Raw genomic sequence first — 26,534 nt, 5'->3', positions numbered from 1 at the left:
TATAGAAAACACACTCCCCTTCACTGGCACACACTTGCACAAAAATGTCTGCTCCATACTGGGTTCATTACAAGCCACACCTGTGGCTCCAGCAGACACATCAGGGCCTTAAAAGTAAAGTGGTAAAATGCTTTTAGACACATTAGGCCTCCCGAGAGCACAATTTAAGCACAGACACTTTCATTCGGCTTCCAGCAACTCATCTAATGAGAATTCAGATCAGCAGGGCACAAAAAGAAGACAACAGTTATGTGTGCTTTTTAAACACAGTTTTCAGTGAAATCATCTGATGTTGGATCGAGAATCAGTGAGTCAACAGAGGAAGGAGGAACAGAGCTCTCTGTTCGGGGACCAAAGTGCATGTGATTCTGAGTTGATGATGTCAGAGTATACGATTTGAATCTAAATATTTGCTAATGGGACCACTGAACTTTTTAAGCCAATCATTTACATTTATTAATTTGGCAGACGCTTTCTACCAAAGCGACTTACAAGTGAGGAATACAACAAGCGAGTCGTCATGACGAGGCAAACAGACAAGAAGTGCTCACAATACAAGTTATAGGCAGTGCTCAGTTTTTTTTTTTTGTTTTTTTTTTTTTTAAAGATGAGGTTAAGTGCTCACGAAAGAGATGAGTTTTCAACTGTCTTTTGAATATTGCCAGGGATTTTTGCATTCCGGATGGAGGCAGGAAGATCGTTCCACCAGCAAGGAACAGTGAACGAGAATGTCCTGGATAGTGATTTTGTTTCTCTCTGTGATGGTACCACAAGCCTTCATTCCTTTAATGAGTGTAGGCTTCTGGTAGGAGTGTAGACTCGTAAGAGTGAGTGGAAGTAGCAGGGTGCTGAGCCTGTGGTAGATCTGTAAGCAAGTGTCAACGCCTTGAATTTGATGCGAGTAGCTTTGGAGCCACAGGAAATAGTAAGAGCATTGTGCTACTATGCTATTCTGAATTCTCTTCACTAATTCCCTTCACTAGTGACATCCTATGGCACGTTTGCCAACACTGGCACGCGGAGTAGTAATCTCTGGCGTGTGAGCAAAAGTACCTTGTACATGCATACATATCTACATTTTGAGGAAATCATTCCTCATAGTAAGTTATAAAGTTAGGAGTTATAAACACTATTAAAGTGTGAGAATCAAACTGTGCAAGTCAATGAAAGCATTCAGCTCTGACAAACCATTAGTGCGACCACAGAGCATCACATGCACACAAGTTACTGACTTACAGCTTGTTCTGCTATACATAGGCAATGGCTATACATTTCAGAGATATTCAACCAAGTATATTGAGTCCTATTAAACATTCCACACACATCAAAATGACTATGACGCATGTGGAATCTCTGTTCATGCGTACCTGGTCACTTCACTTGTGTTTTCTCTGATTGGATAGCGTGAAAAGTCCAAGATCATTTTTTCGTATTCCAGATGAAACTGCACAAAATGCATCTGTAAATGTAAATTTTCCTCCTCTTAAAATGGTAAAAACTAAATATGCGAGAGCGTGTTATAATGACTCCCATTACCCATATATGACAGCACTACTGCAGCACGCTTCGCCGCAGGGCAGCAGATGAGCATCTCTTTAGCAAGCTGATGTGCAAACTGCCGCAAATGAAACTGAAAGTTCAGCGTCACATCCATAAGCTCAACACACAGTTGTCTTCATTAAAATTAGTGAGACTAAATTATCTTACCATTGCTGATGCTGCTCTCTCTCCAATTGCAGTCACTGATCTTGAAATTGGCTGATGTAAAATGAAGCTCATTTCTTGCTGTCTTTGACGTAAACACCGTTAAATTTGCATAGTTTGGAAATTGAAGATTAGATTTCAATTCATTTTGCCGAGATACATTTATGATTTATGTTTCCAAGTGTAAATGGAACAGTTTTAACAAAACGAATAGCTATCCGATTAGTTAAAACGTATGAATGACCAGGTGTATATATGCCCATTGAAAATCTGTTCTTCAAAGTCTAATTTTAACCTGAAAACATGACTTTGAAAATATAAAACAATTTTATTTGTGAAAAATTGCTTCAGAAATACTTACGGTTCTGCACTATTTCTATGTTAGCCATTATGAATATTTAAAATGTGTTTATGTGTATTTATACATGGGGGGATATCAAAAGTGACAGTAAAGCTGTAAAATTTGTTTTTTCAAATAAATGCTGTCCTTTTGAACTTTCTATTCATCAAATAACTTTGAACAAAATGTCCCACTGTTTCCACCTTAAAAAAATTAGTAGCACAATTGTTTTTAAAGGAACAATATGTAAGATTTTTGGATTAAAATATCCAAAAACCACCAGTACAATGTTATATATTTTGTTAACTTGTGTACTTACATTATCCCAAATGTTTCCAAGTATGATTAAATCCAGAGAGATAAGCAATTTTAACCAGGACACATGGACCTCATTTTTTTTTTTTTTTTTTTTTTTATCAAATAAATGCTGCCTTGGTGCTTGGTAGTGTACAGTGGAGCACATAGACAATGGACACTAGGGTAAAACCCCAAACATGTTAAACAAAGGAGATGGGCAGGTAAACTGGATCCCCTACCATTAGCACAGCCTTTAAGGCGAACTCCTCTGACTGGTGCCCTCTGCAGGTCAGCCTTCACCCTGGCCTTCAGACCGCCTGTTTCCTTCTGCATGGCACTCAGAGCATCGCTCACAGAGTTGACAACCTTCACCATGTTAATCTGGCTCTCAGACAGCAGCTGCAACACATACACAAACAAAACCTATTACACAGAAAGCATGAGCTGACAAGGAAACTGTCCAGAATATTATGCAGATTGATGTGATTGATTAGCAGCTTATTATTATACAGTATATTTGAATATTTAAAAGGATATAAAAATTGTCATAATTTACTTACCCTCATTATTCAACACATAATTTTTTCCCCTTCTACTGAACACAAAATGAACAATGTATGGACAAAAACTTTTCATTTAACCCTATTGAATTTCATTAAATTCCAAAGTATTTTCTTTGGTGTTCCACAGAAGAAAGTCACATAGGTCTGTAATGACAGTGCTCACAACACATTTTGGACCCATTCACTGATATTTAGTGTTTAGTATCCCAAAATAAGTTGATGTAAGGTCCCATTGCCCAAAAATATATCAGCCATTGTGGATAACATGCTGTCTCTTGACATTCACTTTAGTGGCTTGGAAAGCAAAATGCTCAATTATAGCTCTGCAGCACAACAGAAAACAATTCTTGTGCCAAGTGCCGATCTGTTTGATGGCTTTAACTTATGGGAACACACTATAGGCTTATTTCTTGGCTGGACATATAGAAAGCTTTGAACCATTGAAGCGAACTGTTCCTTGTCCAGTGAAAATGAAAATCCCTTGTAGCCCATGAGAAGGCAAAATCTTTCTGGGAGACAGGTTCCATAAGACCAACTGTCATTTAGCTCAAATACTTGACATGCAATAGAGCTGTAAAGGTCTTTGTGCCAGATTTACAGTGTTATTTTCAGCTTGAGGCAGTTGAACCTGCTATAGCTTGTCTACCTAGAAATAAGACCATTGTGTGCCTTTCCTCCATAAACTTGAGATCTGACCCATTTTAGATGGAAAACCTTCAGTGTTCTTGTGAGCATGAGTGTGTGGTCATGTCATTGTTTGTGAGGCACATTCAACATAATAAATGAGTGTCCTGTTCTCGCCTACAGCTCAACAATGTGTCCTATACAGTGATCTTTAAAGGACACCTACACATTTGAGCAGGGCACACACTGTCTACAGTATCAGTCAAAGGTATGGACTCAACGTGGTCTCTGAATCATCAGAAGCATTTTGTAAGGTAAGGTATGTTTAAATTATAGTGTATGTTTGAGAGATAAATGATTTGACATATTGGAAAAGACAAAATCTTGTAGTATTTTTCCCCAAACCTAAATTCAGAATAATCCAATATTAAATATTAATATTAACAAAAAAACAAAACAAAACATGGTGATTAAAGAAAATACTGGAAAACTTCCCCCAGAAAACTATGACCAACAAATAAATTAGTGTGCAAAAGTTTTGGTAATATTTTTTAATGTTTTTGAAATGAGTCACCATAAGCTCACCAATGTTGCATTTATTCGATCAAAAATACAGCAAAATACAATTGTTTTCTTACAATTTAAAATAAACTGTTTCTATGTTAATATATTTTGAAATGTAATTTATACCTGTGATGGCAAAACTGAATTTTCAACATCATTACTTCAGTCCTCAATGTCACATGATCCTTCAGAAATCAATATGCGGATTTGGTGCCCAATAAAAATTTCTTATTATTATCAATGTTGAAAACAGTTGTGTTGCTTATATTTTTGAGTAAATTAACTTTTTTTAGCAATAGAAAGATCAAAAGAACAGCATTTATTTGAAATATGATCTTTTTTTATATATTATAAATGTCTTTACTGTCACTTTCGATCAATTTAATGCTTTCTTTCTGAAAAAAACAACAACAAAGAAAAACTTTCTGATCACAAACTTTTTCATAGTAATATATGTAAATTACATTGTTGATGTTCACATACAAGGCTTATGAATACATGGAATATCAAATAATTATTTTGAAGAAAAATATTCCAAAAATCATATACCATTAGGGTGATTTAACCCCCTTAAAGAATTCAAAAATTAACCAAACACACGCTTTTGAATATAATGAGTCCAATTCCTCTTATGGGACAGAGAAGCAGACAAGACCATTACTAAAGTAATACACTGTACCACACTGAATTATGTTTTCTAGGACCCTTGACCTTAACCCTACAGATCATGGTTGGTTTGACACCTAAAACACTTGTGCTTGACGCAAACACACATACTAGCGCACTGACAGTTTAATGCCCATAGGAAGTAACCTTTAGCTTCAGGGCTTTTCCGGGTTATTTCAGCAAAATGTAACACTGAGATGATTGGCAGTGCAGAATTACTTCCTTTAATTGCAGGGTGTAAACAGAATAGTCACTGAAGCTAAAATGCCAGTAGAGCTAAAAGAGATTCACACAGAGCTCATTGCTTTCATTACTCACCAGTATTTCTCACTTTTATAGGTGATGCTATTTACTCTCTAAGGTTTTAGGAGGAGGGGGAGGCCTATAATGTTTGTGTGCACATATCCTGCTGCTTTATGGAGCATATGTGCTAAAATGCTATCATGTGTAACCGGAAATCCTACCTCAGTGAACTATCAGAGCTGGTTTCACCACAAATTAACAATTAAACTGGCATTTCAATTTAATATAGAATGGGGTTTATCTGTGACAAGGGAACTGTCTGTGTTTCATTTTTCATGTGAAGGGAGATAATTACAGGTATAAGTGCCCTTAATTAATGAGGTTTGATAAATTTGAGGATGACACATTTTTACGCTGTTTCTACGGTAACCGCACACCCGCCCCTGTCTCTTTTTCTTTACTCTTCAGTTGCACTCATTCTGTGCTGAGTGTTGCTTTCTGTGCTCCTTTACAGATTTTACAAATCCAACTATGCATTCAAACTGTATCAAAGCTCAAAAATAAAAAAAAATAAAAATAAAAAGAGTATAAAAACAGAAAGACCTTTCACATTAACACACACACACACACACACTTACACAAACACAGGTCAGCTCTGCTGTCTAGAAGTCATCAGAAAACGGAGGATTATTTTCTATTCAGGGGGGGATTTTGCTAACGCTTTTCACTGTCACACAGGTGTTTGGTAGCGATAAACAACTCTCTTTCACTCCTGCCCGCTGTGTGTGTTTGTCCACGTGTGTGTGTGTGTGTGCGTGTGTGTGTTTGACAGATTTGGTGTGTAGGAGCTTGTCAGTAACTCGTGGTAAGTGAGAGATGGTGTTAATCCTAAACCTTAAGTCTTCGTAATTCAGATTAAAGTCAGGCTTTAACTTGGTGGTAATTCACTTAACACAGAAAAACAGGTGGCATCTGCTGTTCCCCAGCCCTGAAACTGAAGTCTATAGAACACAGCCATTGCCATCTTGTGTATCAATGTCCTCATATCAGCTTTCTCGGTCCTCAGCTGGCAATAACACAATGTATGTGACTATAACACTAGCATAATGCAGTCGGAGTACAATATCTTACAGGATGCCAGAGTGAAAGTCAACACACTTATAAAGTACCCTGGAATAGCAGAAAATCCTATCCTATACCCTGCAGGACAAAGAAATTACAATATATTGAAAATAAACAATCAGTGGCATTCTGATACATGCTGGACCTTGAAACCAAATAAAGGTGTCTTACACAGCAGTGTAAATACTGCTCTGAGTAAATTCTGCGATGACACAATGCCGCATAACAGCCTAAAATACATTATGCAGCTCAGCCCCTAGTATCAAATGTTGCTTTGCTTCTGTGTATTGAAATGCAGCATCAGAGCAGCCTTAAACCGTGCATTGTCATAATGCGGTATTTATTTGATCATATTTTTATGTAAACTTTTGTTTTTTAATTATCATTTCATGTTTCTATGTTCATAATTGTATTGCATTAGACTGCTAATATAAATTAAATGTTATATACATATTTCACGCATTCCTCATAAATATTGTATGTGAGGCTTTAGCAATGCACTAGCATTCAAAAGTTAAGGGTCAGCCAGATTTTGTAAAAAAAAAAAACGAATACATTAAATTGATCAAAATTGACAATGGGCCCTATTTTAATGATTTAAGCGCATGGTCTAAAGCACACGGCCCAAGTGCAGTTAGGGCGTGTCCGAGTCCACTTTTGCTAGTGTAACGATGGGAAAAATGGTCAGCGCGCCCTCGAAAAGGGTTGTCCCTATTCTCTTAATAAGTAATGGCTGTGTTTTGGGCGTAACGTGAAATAAACCAATCAGAGTCTAATCTCCCATTCCCTTTAAAAGACAGTTACGCTCATGCCATGGTGGAATTGTTATTTACATGGCGGAATTTGCAAGGAGAAAAATCTACAGACCATCTGACAAAACAAATTGTATCTATATTATCTATAACATGTTTATCGATTTTACTTTGTAATCCTTTTCTTTTTAATATTTGGCATGTTTGGTATATAACAAATGGGTGCAAACGCATTTGCTATTTAAACAACGTGGTGCAGGACGTGAAAATGACAACTGTGTCGGGCTGAAACTAGCACTTGCATCGCGCCTGGTGTCGCATTGCGCCGGGTTTATGATAGGACCCAATATCTTTTGTTTCAAATAAATGCTGTTCTTTCTATTCAAAGAATCCTTTAAAAAATATAATGTTTCAACAAAAATGCTAAAGTATTTGAGGAAGTATTTAGGTTTTCAACAGTAATAATGATAAGAGATGTTTCTTAACACCAAATCAGCATATTAGAAAGATTTCTGAAGATCATGTGACACTGAAGACTGTTTTTACTGTATATTTGTTCACATAAATGGGTGAGCAAAAACATTAAAACATTTGACACCAAACATTTGAATGGTAGTGTACATATGATAAAAATCATAAATAAATTAAAATCAATAATGATAAACAAACCAACCAAACAAATAATCTTCATACAGACAACTGATTGTTTTAAATGTACTTATGATTCTGAGTAGTCCTTCTGGTGGCTCTATATTCATTATTTCATATTTAAAATTATTAATTTGAAAACATTATTGCTGCTGTACATGTCACCTCTGTACAGAATTAAATGTAAATGCACTGTTCCATCATGGATTACATGACTCTTCATATGCAGCTTATTTGCCACCTACAGTATGCACTGTAAAGATGGCATACGAGATACACCGATGGATGGGCAGACTAAATGTTCAGTTTCTGATATGCAAGGACAGTTTCAGTGAACATTTATCTTCATTACTAACTTTTAGATTTCAAACTGGCTGGTGAGGTGGTAAACAGCTTCCAATGGGTCTCACATTGATGAGAAAAGCATTTTGCAAATGAGCCACGGTTTGAAACAGCATAAAGTGTGAGAACAAACCAGCGGGGTGGCAATTGAACTGAGGTTCAGACTCCGGGAAACACACCAAGTGTTAACTCGGCATTATTCTCCCTGAAACGTCATTTATTATGGATCCTGTCCATTTCCCAGAAGTTCAATGGTTTGACAAAAGATACTGCTGAGCTGGAGACACACCTGAATCAGTGCAGTTCTGCTCACGTGGACTGTTTTGTAACCGTGATTTCAGATGTCTTATGGTGCACCAATTTTCTCAGTTATTGCACCTATAACACCATTTCTTTTGACATACAAAGTAAATGGGTAGTCACTTTTGTAAAGAGCTGCTATACTATAATTAAAGCTACTTTTCACATATTAATTGATTTGACAACCTAATTACACTTTCAAATAGGGTTGCATGATATTGAAGAAAAAAAATGTGATATGCAATAACTCAAGTTTCATTTTAACATCAGTGTTTATTTAACAACAGAAATGTTAAAACGCTGCTTCATCTTCACTGTATGAATTAAAAATACACTGATTCTTATTAAAGCTACAAAAGTTATTGAGTCAAGAGGCAGTGAGTGATTTTCTCTTTTGTTGTTAGATTAATATTAAGAACACAGACGGAAGCAGGTTTATTAGACTGCTGTAGCAGGCATGTGAAGGTATAAAATTTTCATGTTGCGATAATTGCTGAAGCTTTTATCACGGTATATGGTATCACAATCTATTGAAATAAATTTCAAAAAAAGGGCTTTCATTGTCAGTTTGGTAATAATGAATTAACATGTTAACTAATGAAGACATGTCGCTAAGTGTTACTGAACAAAAACAAATAATCAGAACATTTTAAATCATTATAGGGCATGCTGTAGTCCAGAGTAAAATATATATAAAAAAATTAAGTTTGAAAATAAATAGCCTATTAAGTCTTTAAGTATTAAGTATTTGGTGCTGTGATGAACAACATTGCGAATACAAAAAATTATTCATGGTATTCTGAAGTGCACACGATAAATTATATTCATTATCGTGATATATCGTATTACAGAATATCAGCACATATCTAGGCTGCTGTCACTTTAAGAGCTGCACAGATCTAATATATTGTTACACACACTCTTTCTCCACTGTTTACTCCACTTAAAGGCCCCCTGAAATCAAAAGTTTTCTAGCTTTTAGTATGAATATGTTAGCCTTCATGTTATGAATAAGCTGGTGTGTTCCAAAACAATGACAAAATTCGCATTAAGGAGATATAAGCAGAGGTAATTCTTACTGACCCCAAACTTATGCTATGCTATGTATTTCAGATAAATGCTGAATGTTTTCAACATTGAAAATAATCATAAATGTTTATTGAGCAGCAGATCAGCATATTAGAATGATTTCTGAAGGATCATGTGACACTGAAGACTGGAGTAATGATGCTGAAAATTCAGCTTTGCATCACAGGGATAAATTACTTTGTGAAATATATTCAAATAGAAAACAGTTATTTTAAATTGTAATAATATTTCACAATATTGCTGTTTTTACTGTATTTTTAATTAAATAAATGTAGGTGAGAAGACGAAACTTATTTTAAAAACATTAAAAATCTTAGTGGTTCCAAACTTTTGGACTGTACTGTAACATATATGTGTATCTGCATGCCATTACCTGTATAAGTCTGCTCTGTTCAGTCTGCAGTGTGTTCAGATCCTGTCCCAGGTTGCCTTGTCCTCGTCTGAGAGACTCATAGTCCATCTTCAGCTGGCCCGCATGGGCTGACAGCTTAGCAACTTCCTCTGCCAAGTTGACCAATAGCGCTCGATCCTGACCTTTGACAGACTTGAGATCCGTATCGTGGTCGGTGAGCGAGTGCAGCAAAGATGTCTGCACGCCTTCCAGCCGCAAGAAGTTACTGTTATAATCAGGGCAGTTGGGGTCGATGAAGATATTAATGCGTGATCCATCACCTCTCTCGACTGTCACCAATGCATTGGCTTCGTCCTGATTTGTGCTAATATGTGGCGGACCATCCGACATGGGGGGAGCCTGGTAGTGGTTCATAAGAAGAATGGTTCCCGTCACTGTGACTGCGAGCAGAACGGCCACGAAGAGCAGTATGGTACATAGCAGATAGCTACAACTCATCCTCTGCAGACAGGAACAGAAAAAAAAAAGACAGAGAGACAAAGAGTTAAAGCATCATAACATAATAATCATCATTATCATTTCGGCAGAACAGAAAGTGCTTTTTAAAGCCCGCCAGGGATAATACTGCAGTCTGAAACAACTGCAGGAAAGACAAAGGAGGAGAGATAAAGGTGTTCCCTACATTTATCTTCAATTTACCATGAGAATCATCTGTTTACTCTAATAAAACTCATTTCTTAGTTATATTGTTCCTCCTTTCTTGCAAACACAACAAGCAACCCACTCTTCCTTAGCTCTTCTCTGTTTATATGAATCATATTGCTGAGAAAAGGGCTATATAAACATAAGGATGCATTATTTGTATGAATAACAATCATACATAAGCATAAGAATGAGCTTTATCATGTTTTCTTCATCTGAGAAATGCATTTCACAAATTTAAATCTTACAACCACACAGACGTAGACACAATGTTGTCATGTTTTTGAGTGTGTGGTGTCACTGTGGATTATCAATTAATTCCATAGTGCTCCCGTAACAGGAAAAAAAAAATTTAAACCAGTTTGATTTTACCATCCAAATAAATGTGTACACATATGTTCTTTTTTTTCCCTTCCTGATCATAAATATGCAAAACAGCCATGCTGGCATTGGCCCATGCTGATGGGTGGTTAATGGCTTGCTTTATGATTTAGCTTTTACGATCAGCTCTGGGAAAATAAAAAGGATTTCGGGGAAGCACTTCAGTGAACAGTTTACTCAGAGACCAGAGATCCTCTCTCCTCCATCTCTGAAAGCTAGCGGAACATGTTGAGGCACTACATGTGATAAGCTCCTAGTATGAATTAAATAAGATCAAACCACGCTGAACTTGTTCAATACATTTTGTTATATACCTCAGCCTATCCTTCAAAGAATTAGGGGTCGACCGATATGTGTTTTTCAGGGTCGATGTCGATACCGATTATTACAGATGAAATAGACAGATAACCGATATTTTGAACCGATATACATGTCTGGTGTAAAAATGAAAATAACATCAAAATTAAGAATAACAAGGGCTCTGACAAAATAAATCTTTTCTAAATGCTTTTAAACATATCTTTAATTCTGAGAACTGTTAATAATAACTGCGGCGAGGGGGGCGTGGTTCAGCGAGGTCTGCAGCGGGAGAGAGAGTCGGGAGACATTTCAGCCGTGAATAAATTATAAGTGTTAGCTAGATTATGTTCATTACCTGTCTAGCGATGTATGTGTATGCTGAAATATAATAAAATAACGGTTTGTATTTTTAAAAACACCTATCGCGTATCGTTGTGTGTAGTGAGTTGGCTCACGTGATTCAAGTTTCGCGTTTCAGAACTTCCGTTAAGGGAGCATAGTGAGCATCGATGCTCCCTAGTTTTCATGGTGCATTGTGGGACTTTTCAGGGAGCGAACGTTTCAGTGCCCTGAAAGGATTCTGCGATTGAGACAGCCCTTAAAATGGCCGACTCCCTGGTCAGTGCCCTGACTACTGAACTAGGGAGCTGATTGAGACACAGGGTAAAACTCCAGGAGAAACAGGAGTGTGCAAGAGAGAGAAGGACTGCTGACTGGTGGATATTACTGAGCCCGGAAGTCTCTGCTGGAATTTATTTTTATATGGAAGTTATTTTGTGACTGTGTTTATGTTTTGTGCCTGTCTGCACAACGTTCTGTTTTGTGAGTGAATTTATTCCAATAAAAAGCCACCGTCAGCAGTCAAGCCGATCCTGTCCTCTTCCTTCCCTTACAATAACCTTATTACACTGGTGCTGAAACCCGGGAAGGAAGAAGGTGAGCAGCCCCCATGCAAGCATCGTCCTCAATGCCATTTGCGGACGTCATCGTGTCCCTCGCAGTCCTGCACCAAGAGCAACTTTAGGCCCTGCTGTATTAACAAAACGACCAGGAGACATTCTGCAAACCCAGCAGGAAGACCGTGAGAGGTTCCAGCGCTGGATCCACTGGGAGGTTCGTATGGAGACCACCGGGCAGCCTTTTGTGCCAAGCCACCTGCCACTGAATAAAATGGGGCCCCAGGATGATCTGGAGGCATTTATTGATCTCTTCGAGAAATCCACTGAAGCGTGCGGATGGCCGCGGGACCAATGGCCCATGAGACTGATCCCACTGCTCTCTGGTGAGTCACAGGGGTGGCACAGCAGCTGCCAGTACAGAACCTCCTGGTCTTCGATGACCTCAAGAGGGCCATCATCCAGCGGGTCAGCCAGAGGCTGGAACAACATCGCCAGCGTTTCCGCTCTGTGGAATTGGGTGAATCCGGCCTGCCCTTCGTAATGGCCCAACAGCAACGGGACTCCTGCTGCAAATGGCTACTGGCTGAGGGAAGCAAAGTGGACCAAATCATCGATTGCGTGGTGCTGGAGCAGTTCATCACTCGTCTCTGAAAAAGACGGCCAAGTGAGTCCAGTGCCAACGCCCCACGTCGCTGGACTCAGCCATCCACCTTGTGGAGGACCACATGGTGGTGTGCGAAGGGGTCGGCGAACCTCTGCCATCTGCTTCTCTCTCTCCCTCTCTCCCACCTCCTTCTCTCTCTCGACCTATCCCTCTACCTAGGTCCAGTTTGTGAGTCCGAGAGCTGACCGCTGCCGGGCCGGACCCCGCTCCTGTTTCTCTGCTCTCTCCATGCCAATTGTTTACCCCACTCTCTGCCACTAGAGCGGTGGGAAGGTCTGGGCCGGCCTGTTGGTGTTGCGGGGACCCGGAACATTTTGTGGATAGGTGTCCTGTAATGGAGGTCGGGACAATGGTCCGGGCCCCGGATGTCCCACAGGCTGCCCCCGGTCAAGCTGGCTAGTACCAAATACCTGTGAGTATCAAGGGGGGTACCTATCAGGCCTTGGTGGATTCAGGATATAACCAAACTTCAATCCATCAAAGCCTGATTCAATCTGGGCCATGGGATACAAACCACGTGGTTAAGGTGCGGTGTTTGCATGGGGATGCTGCAGTGCCTGTCATTATCCAATTCTGGGCTCAAAAGCATAGTGTTGAGGTGGCAGATAATCTGCACCTCCGGCATCTGTTAATTTTGGGAACGAATTGGCCAGCGTTTACTGAATTATTGGTTTTTTTATGCACAGATACCTCTTGGGGGAAAAATGCACCAGAAGGGGATGCGCGAGTGCAGACGGGAGAGACTGATCGGGGACCACTGAGTACGGCTTCAGGGGAACAGAGCGAAATTGAGAGACTTATTCTCTCGGAGTGCGATGACTTTCCCCTGGAGCAGTCTCAGGATGAGACGCTGAAACATGCATTTGAACAGGTCCGTACCATCGATGGTCAGCCTCTCCAACCTGGACGGCCCCCATGCTGCATATGCTGCTGCCTACTTGGATGATATTATCATATTTAGTAATGACTGGCAGCGGCATATGCAGCATTTGAGGGCTTTCTTGAGGTCGCTGAGGGGGGCCGGACTCACTGCGATTGGGCGTGTGGAAGTAAGGTATCTGGGCTTCCACTTGGGGCATGGGCAGGTGCATCCCCAAATTCATAAGACGGCAGCAGTTGCGACCTGTCCGTGCCCCAAGACCAAAAAGGAGGTAAGACAGTTCCTGGGGCTGGCGGGATATTACAGAAGGTTTGTGCCTAATTATTCGGACCTCACCAGCCCCTTGACTGATCTTACTAAAAAGGAGGCACCAGATACGGTCCAGTGGACGGAGCCGTGCCAGCAGGTGTTTACCCAGTTTGTTCTGCAGGCCGGACGGCTCACCGGCCTGAGTCAGGCGGTGGGGGTATGTGGAAAGGGGGGCATGGTTCAGCGAGGTCTGCAGTGGGAGAGAGAGTCGGGAGACGCACGGTGAGTGAGTGGGTTAAACGCAAATAATGAACACCTGTCTCTTGTTTCAGTAATTGGGTTGGAGAGAGTATAAAACACCAGTAGAAACAGGAGTGTGCGAGAGAGAGAAGGACTGCTGACTGGTGGATATTACTGAGCCCTGAAGTCTCTGCTGGAGTGAAAGATATTTTGTGACTGTGTTTATGTTTTGTGTCTGCACAACGTTCTGTTTTGAGAGTGAATTTATTCCAATAAAAAGCCACCGTCAGCAGTCAAGCCGACCCTGTCCTCTTCCTTCCCTTACAAGAACCTCGTTACAATAACATTAATAAGGAGAATAAGAATAATAATCCAATATAAAATAACTCTACATAGCCTTAACTGTATAAATGAAATACAGATTAATGCTTATTAAAGATTTTTTGTTATTTGATTGTGACAGGCAATAGTAGACAGTAGCAGGTTTAAAGGCTGCTGTCTCTTTAAGATGTATAGCAATATAGAACTGTTACACATGCTGTTTACATTCACTAAAGACAACCAACTGTGCTTACGTGTATACTTGTCAGGACGGGCATTTTAACATAACTGTGTGTGTAACTGAATGTTTATGTGTAACAAGTCGCAAAAAATAACTCAATCTGACACTTGTTGCATGCAGTTTGAGAGGCGGCTGTGTCCTGTGTGTGCATGCATTGGTTGAGAGCGCGCTGACTGAAGACGCAAGTACTTTATGCTTTAAAATAGCTTGTATTTTTCAATTGGTATGAGTTAAAATGATGTGCAAGTGCGATTTCCATCAAGTTAACTGTCTGAAACGTGTGTTAAAGTCTTGTATTACAGCGTACATCTTGCTTGCAGCGCAAACTCAATGTGGATACTATGGATGTGAAGCCATTTGCGCATTTTGAGTGAGAGGGAGACTCGGTACCGCTGTATCACTCAAACTGTTTGTGAAACTACGTCTCACAGAAAGTTTTAATATAACTGATATTCTCTAGCCTGGGTGCCAGCCCGAACCCCGCCCACAACATTTTTTGGACGGGAAGTTCGGTCTGGACTCGATCCATTGTGGAGTAATTATGCTCGGCTTCCAGAAGGCCGAGCCAATGAAATTGCCAGGGCGGGCTTTAATCGATGATGGACAGGCTATCTGCGGTTACGTTACCACCCACGTCATCAAAGAGTGCTTGGGGAGTTTGATTGACAAGCGATCTAACCAATCAGGACGCCACATCCGCCATTTTGTCCAACAAAGCAGTCAGGAGTTAGAAGATTAACATCGGTGGAGTTAAACTTGAAAAATTGTGCATATTGACGTCTTTCCGCGTTTGAAACAACATTCATTCTCATGTTCATTCATGTTTATTTGATGCTATAAATGGACTAGTAGGAAGAGATGATCGGTTCACAAGGCTCTTGAGCTGAGGCGCTACAGCAATCTGTCACGATCATGGTCACAACACATTAAAGAGCCACAAAACGTTTTTTATTGTTTGAATTTTTTTAATAACTACACAGTTTGAAAGCTGGGACTTTGTTTAATATCATAAGAAACCTGCTCTGTCTCGTCTGTCAATGTGTTGTCAGTTTCTTCTTTGCTCCGCGATGTATTTTCCACTCTGTGTGGCGTGACAGCGCCACGGCTTGTCAGACAAAGCAACAGTAACTAAGGGGGACGAGTCTTTGCAAAAGGTCAATTAGTTTACCACAATGATGGCTGTTGAAGAACTGAGATGTGTAGATTCCGCCATCGCGTCCGTTATAGAAGATATCGACAGCGCATTAATTTTAAAAGAGGAACAGAGGACCGCGATCAAGGCATTTGTCGATGGGAAAGATGTCTTTGCCGTCCTTCCTACGGGATTCGGCAAAAGTTTGATTTATCAGCTGGCCCCGATGGTCGCTAAGAAGAGTTCTGTTGACAACTATGCGTCGCTCAACATACGTCACGTACTCTGTAGCTCTGATTGGTTGTAGGTCTATCCAATTGAGGTCTTTCCTGGATCGGTTGAAATACGCCCCCATAATCAAAGCCCAATGGAGCAGTATCAGACTCATATTTTGACTAGAATTGAGTATGACCACGTCAGGCTAGATATTCTCTGGTAATGTGCTTGGATTCAATCTTCATGCTATAGTGCATAAATGTTTTCGGGAATTTTCTGTTTAATAATCGCGAAATACCCGCAATCCCACGCCGTATTCAGGTCCTGATTAAATTGAGGTGTAGTGGATTGTGATTTAACTTAAGCAACATCTGCTGCTGCCTTACAATTGAGAGACAACTGATGCTTGTTCACTTAAGCAGCTCCAGTTAGCTAGTGCTCACCTTTCGGTGTGAGAGTGCAAAATGTTGCCTTCAGCCTTCCGTGCCGATTGGCCGGACTCACGACTCCCAACAAATCAGATTGGCAGTGGGCGGAGCTTGCTCTAGGCCACAAAGTGTTGCGTTCGGACAGAGGTGGCTGCATCAGAGCAAAATAGCGCATTTCAAAATTAAATTTTATCGGCAAATCGGTTTTGAAAATAACCGATACAGATACTCATAAAAATGCTTAATATCGGCGCCGATAATTGGCCAAGCCGATAATCGGTCGACCCCTACAAAGAATTACATTGGAGACAGGTATATGGCTCTCTCTCCCTCACTCTCTCACACACACAGGTTTGTTTTGCTATCTTAGTGAGAACATTCCATAGACGTAATGGTTTTTATACTGTACAAACTGTACATTCTATCCCCCTACACTACCCATCACAGAAAACATTTAGCATTTTTACATTTTAATAAAACATTGATTAGTATGTTTTAAAGCTATTTTAAATATGAGGACTCATGAACTGTCCTCATATTTCATGTTTATGTCATAATACCAGTGTAATACCCATGTCATTATACAAATTTGTGTCCTCATAAATCACAAAAAAAAAAAATACACACACACTTTGGGTTTCCATGTTTTATGTGAGATTTCTATAGACATAATGGTTTATATACTGTATAAACTGTATATTCTATCATTTACATGCATAAAAAAAAAATACAATAAGGTTTCATTTGTTAACATTAGTTAATTACTTTAGTTAACATAAACTAAGAATTAACAATACTTATACAGCATTTATTAATCTTAGTTTTGATATTTACAAATACATTATTAACATCAAGGGCCAGATTTACTAAACAGGGAAAATTAGCGTGAGAGTGCAATACCAAAAAAGTGCCGATTTCTTCATGTAATATACTGACGATGTGCAAATTAAAGAACACAGATGCAGCCGGATCATTTCAATAAGAACAATGCATTTTACCAAGAGCAGCGCAAACTTTCCAACAAATGTTTAAAATAAGAAATTAAAATGCCAGCATGAATTACAAGATATCAAACACTAGACATTACTTAATGTAGTTTTCCAGGTCCATCATAATTCTTTCATGTCTAATGCTTCATATTTATTCATGCCAACTGTTCATACTAAAGGACAAACATTTATTTTTTTTTTTTTTTCAGCGTTAATTAAGGACAAACATTATTTTATTTAACAGGTGTGACTGATACGCTTAAATTCTACATGTAATCCAACTGAACTCAATCCAGTGACCCCTGGACACTTTCCTATTGTGCACTGTTTCATCTAAAAACTGCTAAAACTGATTTATACGGCAAACTCAAAAGACTGAAGGCAATATTGTTGGTTGTACTATAGAGTATGAGCCATTTTCTCTGCAAATCAACCATCATTGTGACTGTTTTCTTTTCCATGTTATATCACTGATTCTCTCCAGCTGAGCCTCAGCAGATTGGTAGCTATTTTTGCTTGTAGTATTTTATTGAGTGAATATTACAACAACTTCAGAACTGAGTATCTCTCAGGGTCTCCCTCTCTTTGTCCTTTTTCCAGAACTCTCTCACACACAGAGACACATACATGCGTTGTTCTAAACACAAACACCATACATAGGCATGTGAGGTCTGTTTTCTCCCACACACTGGTGCATTCACTTGAATTTTAATTTTAACACCCAGATAGATGAAGGGTGTTTCTGCAAAAAAAAAAAAAAAAAGTGCTTTGCATAAAATATTCAAAATGCAACGACACTTCAGTGGATATGAGACAGATGAATCCATAAGAGGACTGACACACAGGGAAGAATATGATGGAATGTAGAATATAAGCCAAATGCGTGTGTGTGCATGCAAGTCTTATATTGACTGATTGCTTATCAGTACAATCACAAACATGCAATTCTAAAAGACAGACGTGAAAGGATTACATATCAAATGCTAGGTGTAATATAGTAAAATCCTTTAATTAAGCCCATCAATTTTCCAAAGGCAAGATTCAATCCTCAATTTTATATTCATTCCTCACTACTGTAAGTGCACAACTGTCACAGTCACCGTCTCTCACCTTCCCCGGACTCCACTTCCCAGCATCCCTCTGGTTCCTCACCTGCACTCCATCTGCAATCACTGATCACTACCAGCTGTCACTCATCATCTGCACCACTATAAAGACTCTCACTCCCTGCACCATGGTGTCTGGTCTCATCTACGGATAACACAAAGTCATACGAACCTTGAACTACTTACCTAAGCCATCCAGTTCTTCCTTAATCTGTCTTCCATCGTCTGTTCTTTTTCCTGCGTTGATCCATTCCTGCAAAGAAAAAATTTCCCCTTTACTACTTCAGCTAAGGGACTGTTTAATGTGCTTGTGTCCATTCTCACCTGAATCATCCATCTTCCAGTTTCCGTGCCTCTGTTTTCAATAAACATCCTGTTAAACACTTACCTGCTTGTCTCCATCTGTGTGCCTGACAGAAGACTAGACCCTAGGCAGAGCACAACGGATTCTGGCTGGGAATTTGCTGGGCAGATCGCGGCGGCAGCTCAATCCAGCCGCGATCTGTTCACTTTTACTGAAAGATTCTGCCGTCTCATCCAGACCAGCTCCCTAGACGATGAAAGGATGAAGAATTTGTATAGGATCGGGGTGAACTTCATTGATCCCAGAGAGCTCCCCTATTTCACTGGTTTGGACTGCGAGGAGGCCATTTACCAGTGTCTGGAAAGCTTTATACCATCATCGGCCTTCCTACCAGTCCAAGCATCCCTTCCCAAGATGGCCGCCACTCCCGAGCCTAGTTGCAAGACGGCCGCCACTCCCGAGCCTTGTCGCAAGATGGCCGCCACGCCTGAGCCCTCAGTCAAGATGGCCGCCGCCACACCTGATGCTATCCATCCCCGACCTTGGTGGCTGAGCCTGGGGTCTGGGCCAAGGCCACAGAGCCTGAGGGGCCTAACCTGCCATGGCGTCTCGAGGAACCTGCTCCGCCATGGCATCCCAAAGAGCCTAACCCGCCATGGCGTCCCGAGGAGCCTGACCCGCCATGGCCTCCTAAAGGGCCAGCACCTCCATGCCCTCCCGACTGGCCAGCACCGTCAAGGTCTCCCGAAGGGCCTGCACCTCCATGGCCTCCCAAACTGGCCAGCACCGCCATCACTTCCCAAGCTTCCCCGGTCAGTCAGTACTGTCCTGGATCACCCGTCACGTCTCCAGGACACCCTCCCTCCTGGTAGGCGCGTCCTCGCGCCGTGGATAGGAAGCCAGGAGGGGGAGTACTGTCACAGTCACCGTCTCTCTCATTCCCCGGACTCCAATTCCCAGTATACCTCTGAGTATGGAAAAGGGGAAAAGAGACATTTCCCCTTTATTGCTTCAGCTAAGTGACTGTTTAATGTGCCTGTGTCCATTCTCACCTGCATCATCCATTTGCCAGTTTCCATGCCAGTTTTCAATAAACAACCTGTTAAAAACTTACCTGCCTGCCTCTGTCTGTGTGCCTGAAAATGGCAAAGAGGGACATCCAAAAAACTTCAATGACAAAACACAGGAGATGCAGGAAAAATACAACACAACCAGGAAATTTAGCTATGACATGGAACAAAGAAGTGAGGAAACTAGATCTTGCATACACAGGGGCTGAATCCAAAATTGCCCCCTATACCATCATTCACTATTCCCTACATTAGTTCACTAATACAGTTCACTGGAAGGAGTGACTGAAAACAAGTAAGTGAATGTCATGGAAATTATGTATAAACCTTAGATAAACTATTTAATAATCAATTAAAAATGAATTTATACCTGTATTATATTACGCTGTATGCCACAGACAAGCAGTTTGTAAAATGAATGAATAGATGGTTGATTCAGCTGCGGGCGGCATTTTCTGGCGGGATGCTGGAATTCATTCGCCGCACGACTCTCACCATGCATTATAGGTATTCTCCATTGAGCGCCGAAAATTGCGGTGCATTGTGGGATTGAGTGCACTCAATAAATTCCACTAAGGTTTCGGACACCACTGAAAATGGCTGCCATATTTAAGGGTATAAGGGGTAATTTCGGACACAGGGAGGGAGTAATAATGAGGTAACTTAAGGAACAATAGGTGAATGTAATTAGTAACTATAGAAACAAACAAGGCTCAAGAACACAGGCAAAGGGGCATGGGGAGAACCACACTAAAACGCACTGAAACTAAACTGAGCCAAAGCATACACCTGACAACTACAATTTTCCATTGACACTGAATTGTGAACAAGCCTATTCATCATTTAAACTGATCTATACAAGATACAGTGGGGTCAAAAAGTCTAAAAACAAGAGTGAAAATGCAGTTTTGTTTTTCTGCATTACAAACTATAGTTTTAGTTATTAGTATCATAATGTTTCTTTGTTTAATTATTTATTTATTGTATATTTCAAATTTATTTTAAAATGTAGACGTTTGGACCCCACTTTATATGCTCCAAAAGTTCCAGGAACTAATAATCTATCAAGCTTTAATAGTGTGAGAGATTGAAGCCCTTACCTTGGGCGGTGTTTGTCTGACTGTGTCTGAGTCTGACCAGCGGTGTTTGAGCTGAGAGGAGTTGGGCACACACTCACAGAATGTCTGCATCAAACAAACAAACATAAAACTAAAAGTGATGTTTCTCTTTGGCATTTGGTATGTGTGTGTACTGGTTTGGCTAAACTTGTGAGGACCAGGTGTATAAACTAATATAGGGAACTATCATGACAACTGACTTCTATAAGGGCTTCTATAAGGAAGTCTATGAGATGTACTCACTATAGTCAAACAAACCTATGTGTGTCTGGCATGAGAATCATCCATTTGCTCTAATAATGCCCTTTTAGTAATATAGCTCCTCTTATCTTACAAACACATAAGGTCACATATACACTTTCATAAGCATCTCATCAGATTTCTTTTTTATGTCCCAGGAAATAACTGCGGACAATATTGCATTAGCTTTTCGCTATATGGTAACAAAATCAGATCACTGAGACATTAAGGCGGCCTGTCAGTGCTCTCTGTAACGCCGCTTTCAGAAGCTCCAGATGGTCCTGTTTTGCAATCACTCGTACAAATTTAATGTGTTGAACCAAACAACTCAATGGTGCATGTTATTCCAAAGAAAAAATGGTGTGACTCTTAAAAACTTTTTTAAAAGACTTTTTTTTAGACTTATTATTTTTCAACCCCTCCCATCCAGCCATCTATAGAGAAAAGATTCTTTGGTTAAAGCAATTCACAATTAATAAAATTCCTCTCCCCCCCTCATTGAATCTATTTTTGTCACTGAAATAGATCACATTATATATGTAATATGGGTTGTGAATGTGGTTTTACCTCGACTTTACACCCAAAAAATTCAATTCATCCATTAAATATTGTTTACAGAAAAGCACTGCACTAGAATAAATGTTAAAATACACAATTTCAAAACTACAGCCACCAGACATTACACTAGTGTCATAAAATCACTTACTAACCTTGTCTGAGTAGTTATCCAATCTTTCTGCTCCTCTCATGATCATGTACATTAAACACCCTGTAACCCTCACATGATACACAAATGGATACCGTCGGTTATGAAGAGAGACATAGAGAGCGAGAGAGAGCAAGATTGTTCCAGGTCTGCATGTAAGGTGTGCATAAGCTGACTACTTGTTAAGCTAATTTAGAGGTAGAAGCTTTACACACATTCCATCCTCGGTTTAAGACACATAATAAGCCTTGAATTACGCCAGTCACCTGGGAGAGGAAGAAAGAAAGAGATAGAGGAAGCGATGAAACTGAGAGCCTGAAGATATCAGACAACCCATACTGACTTCAGAGCATTCTGACAGCCACAAATTTGTTTCAGTAGATACAAACAATAAAAGAGACCAAAAAAAAAAAAAAAAAAAAAAAGACAGAGAGAGAGAGACAAAAAATAAGAGTGATTTTTTTGTTGTTGTAGTTGTTGTATTTTTGCAGTTTTCACCCAGTGTTAAAAATCACTATCAATAAGCAGGAATTTTTCAGTGGCAGGTTCTTTGTCCTATACAGGACGAGATTATAGGGATTAATTGTGTAAGAACTGTCTAGGAACAATATCATCTGTTGACAGAACATGCAAGTTTATCTGGCAGGAACAGGTGGCCAAATCTTTGGTTTTAATTTATGAATACTACATCAAGTACACAGGGTTAAAGTATTACAGTTTTTAAAGTAAATGATTTCATAGCAACAACCAAACTGCAGAAATAAGATTTGTGTTTGTCACTGTACCACCAAAAACAGCCTTGTGATCGGCTTTTCAGAGATTTCCTATTAGCCTATTCATTTTCCATACAGACTCACGTTAAATTCCACTTGATAAACCAAATAAATCTAATTTTACCATAGTGATATAAAATGATATATCTACTATTCATTAAGGATTAAGGATTTGCAAAATAAAAGTCTGTGTTTACGTAATATATGTGTGTGTTCTGTGTATAATAATTATGTATATATAAATACAGACACATACATGTATATATTTAAGAAAAATGTTAGATTTATATATAAAATATTTATATTTATATGTAATATAAAATATATATACATATATATTTATTTAAACATGCATATATTTCTTAAATTTATACATGTATGTGTGTGTATTTATATATACATAATTATTATACACAGAACACACACATATATTACGTAAACACAGACTTTTATTTTGCAAACGATTAATCCTTGCACTTCCCTATTAAGGATACACAAATTGATGGAAAATGTATCAAAAAGTTTTTTATTTCAAATAAATGATACTCATTTGAACTTTCTATTCATCAAGTATGCTAAAAAATATTTTCACAAAAATATTAAGCAGCACAACTGTTCAATAAAATAATAAAATAAATATATTCTTAACCACTGAATCTGAATATTAGAATGACATTGAAGGTTATTTTAAATAGAAATAATATTTAGCAATATTACTGTTTTAATGTACTTTTGATCAAATACATTGCTTTGGTGAACATAAGAGACTTCTTTCAAAAAACAGAATGCATTTTAGAGTTTGCAAGATTAAGTAAGTTTGTTGCAAAAATATATATTGGACTAATAAAATTTAATTGACTAATAACTCTAAAGTAATTACTCTTTATTACTCTGCCATTCCAATTCAACTGAAATCTACTTCACCCAAAAATGAAAATTCTATCATAATTTACTCACAAGTCCATTCTATGTTTTGTCAATGGGGCCCATCAACTGTTTGGTTACCCATATTCTTCAAATATCTTTTTTTCAGCAGAAGAAAGAAATTCATACAGGTTTGGAACAACTTGAGGGTGAGTAAATGATGACAGAATTTTCATTTTCGGATGAACTATCCCTTTAAATGCCCTGCCCTGCTGTGTTCACACAATCTTAAAAAATGTAGCACAACATGTTTATTAAAACGCATTTGGGTCATACAAATAAAACTGCCAACATTCCTTCTCCTTTCATACTGCCCGTCAAATCTCAGCTAGAGCTCCAGACAACAAACCACATCTCCCTACCTTTCCAATATCCATCTTTTGCATATGTCACACACACATAAAAAACTCAAAACTCAATATTGCTGTACATCTCAGGTTTCCAACAATCTCAACTAAGGGCCATGACAAAGAGAAAAAAAAAAATTGCACATTGCACAGATATCCCACAGTGAGGAAGACGAATGGATTTTTCAACCTTGTGTATATATCTCCACTCATACATAGGAGAGTTTCCTGTGAATAATGCATGTAATAACATAAGAATCAATACCATCTGACCACAAAGATGAACTCTCTATCACTCGCTTTCTCTTTCTATCTCTCTTCTCAATTTCATTTGCTCCGGCTTACCCTTCCTTCCTCCACTCTCTCTCTGCACTCTCACCTGCATAGTCCAAGTTAAAAACTGGAGCGGTTTTGCCTACATGGACCCCAACGGAATAGTAAAACCTGAAAGCACCTACAGTGTACGGTCCACATGAGGAAAACAGCTTATTAAACATACTAAATAATGTTTTAATTAAACTCTAAACATGCACATCAGTTTGTGTGAGGGTTATATTTAAGGTTAGGGGATAGAAAATATCATTAGCTTAGTATAACAACAGAAGTCAATGGAAAGTCTCCAACATGATAGAAATGTGTATGTGTGCGGATGTGTGCTCCTTCAACTCTAATCCACCCCAAATGCTATCGGGTGTGAAGTGATGCCCATTACAAATATGAGATAGAAGGGCGAGCCAAGGACGGCATACACAAACACACACACAAAGATCCACCACTGAGACACTGGGGGGCAATCGAGGCCACAGGCATGTGTGAACTGATGCTATCTGAGGGGAAGAAATGGGGGCGTCTTGAAGCATAAATGGGTAAACTGAATTGTCCTGGTTTTCTCTTGCACTCAATAGGATTTATTTACTTCAAAACCAAAAGAGAAACTTCACTCCATTATAGGGACATACTCAAAAACCAAAAGAGAAACTTCACTCCATTACAGGGACATACTCAAAGGGACTCTATTCAAAAGCCTGTGGATTTTGGATCAATGAAGGGCATAGTTCTATTCATACAAGACGCTGTTATTGAAAATATGTAAGAAACTATTGACAAACTGTAAACACCATGAACACAGCAGGAGAAAAAGGAATTACAGTTGTGTGTGAGATGCATTTTCTGTCTAAAGTTATGGTTCAAATAATGATTGCTTGATGTGGTTTCAAAATTGCGGTTAGCTTTGCGATCTTTAAACCACTATAGGCCGATTTCTGCTGCAATCATTGAATGACAGGTGGCCTCAAGCTGAACTGAGAGACCTAGACACCTGCATTCCAGTCCACTGAGATACCAATGAGTTCATGCTAGGTAAATGAGGTCATGATAAGTAAACTGATTTGGATTGCAGACACAGCTGAATATTGACTCGAGGTTTCCCTTTATAGTCATATAGTTAAACAGATGGTTAAAATTGCAGTAGAAATTGCAGAAACAGCAAGGACACAGTTTTTAATAAATAACAATAATATCATTATAATAGTAATAATAGTACAGCTTTATATTTTGTGGTTTTAAAGGGACAGAAAATGTGGCTAAATAAATAAAAACCTCACAAGCTGCATCCAAAATCACATACTGTCTGAGGAGGTATTACATTTGAATAAGAAATGACCTCTCGACCATAAAAAGTATGTTCTATATAGTACACTGTAATCCCAAACAGTATAACTAACTTATAATGGAAAGTACATTTTACTTAAAATGTGCCAAAAAGTTTAATTATGATTTTTGAGTTCCTTCAACATCTATCAGAGATTTAAGTTAACACTAAATATTTTTTTGTGTTTTTACAACTCCGCTAAAGTTTAGAGTTCAGGGAACTTGAAAAAATAGATTCAACCGTAATCACATATTTTAATGTCAAACATATGCCCTCTGGTGGCATTTTTTTTTTAAACCAAAACGTGACGTCATCGCTGAACGTGCACTCAAGATGCTTTCCCTCCACACAGATACCCAAACGTTCACAGGGCAGTTGGATTCGCCAGCAGGTCAATTCAAGTCCAAATACATGCATTTTTATTTCAATAGCTACAAAAATATGCAAGTATTCAGCTGTTTATAATAATGTTGCAGACTGGACTAATTATAGTTGGTATCGGCTAAACTCTCATCATCCACCTACAGGTTAGGTTATCCACACTGTAAACCCTAACGCTCAAAATAATTAATTTGTTGTAGGACGAACTTAAATTAAACAAATTAGTTCAGTCAAATTACCTTTTATGAGTATTTAGAACTTTCTTTTTCTTTCAAGTTCATAGAACTGATATATTTTATGTAAACTGAACTGTTTAATTGTTTTGAGTTTTATGAATGTATTTCTTTTAATTTAGACTAACTTAAGTTAAACTGAAACTTGGCTGGGATTTCTATTTCCCAGCATGCTTTACCCATGGCACTCGAAAGGGAGAGTAAATGCTAAAAATTAAGCATCAGCGTTAGTTCAGGCAGGCCTTGTAGTCAAGCTCCGCTATCAGCTGATTCTCAAATTCCAACCCCACCCATATTAGCTGATCCAATTTCTATGGACTCCATTGGCAACTCTAAAATAAGGCGCATTACTTAAACGCAGCTTCCGTCTCTCTGCCTGCTTGGCTGCTTCCACTGCATGCTGCTTGCAACCCACCTCCTCCCCAGCTCCTCC

At 39.1% G+C, this 26,534-nt stretch overlaps 1 protein-coding gene across 3 annotated transcripts in view; it reads right to left on the bottom strand.

Moving 5' to 3' along the window:
- Nucleotides 1–26,534, bottom strand: part of fibcd1b (fibrinogen C domain containing 1b) — a 124,946-nt gene that overhangs the window by 79,041 nt on the left and 19,371 nt on the right. Inside the window, exons 2-4 of one of the 3 annotated variants that reach the window (XM_067408013.1) lie at nt 20,823–20,912; nt 9,628–10,107; nt 2,581–2,740 (exon numbers count right to left, since the gene is read on the bottom strand). In XM_067408013.1, coding sequence (XP_067264114.1) covers nt 2,581–2,740; nt 9,628–10,107; nt 20,823–20,912 — 730 coding nt within the window. The remainder of the gene's footprint in view (nt 1–2,580; nt 2,741–9,627; nt 10,108–20,822; nt 20,913–26,534) is intronic. The other 2 variants (XM_067408014.1, XM_067408015.1) reach the window with 2 other exon arrangements.

Source organism: Chanodichthys erythropterus, chromosome 13 (assembly GCF_024489055.1).
Source record: "Chanodichthys erythropterus isolate Z2021 chromosome 13, ASM2448905v1, whole genome shotgun sequence".
Taxonomy (NCBI): domain Eukaryota; kingdom Metazoa; phylum Chordata; class Actinopteri; order Cypriniformes; family Xenocyprididae; genus Chanodichthys; species Chanodichthys erythropterus.
Note: the sequence above shows the minus strand (reverse complement) of the source record. Positions and strands in the feature narration are given on the sequence as shown.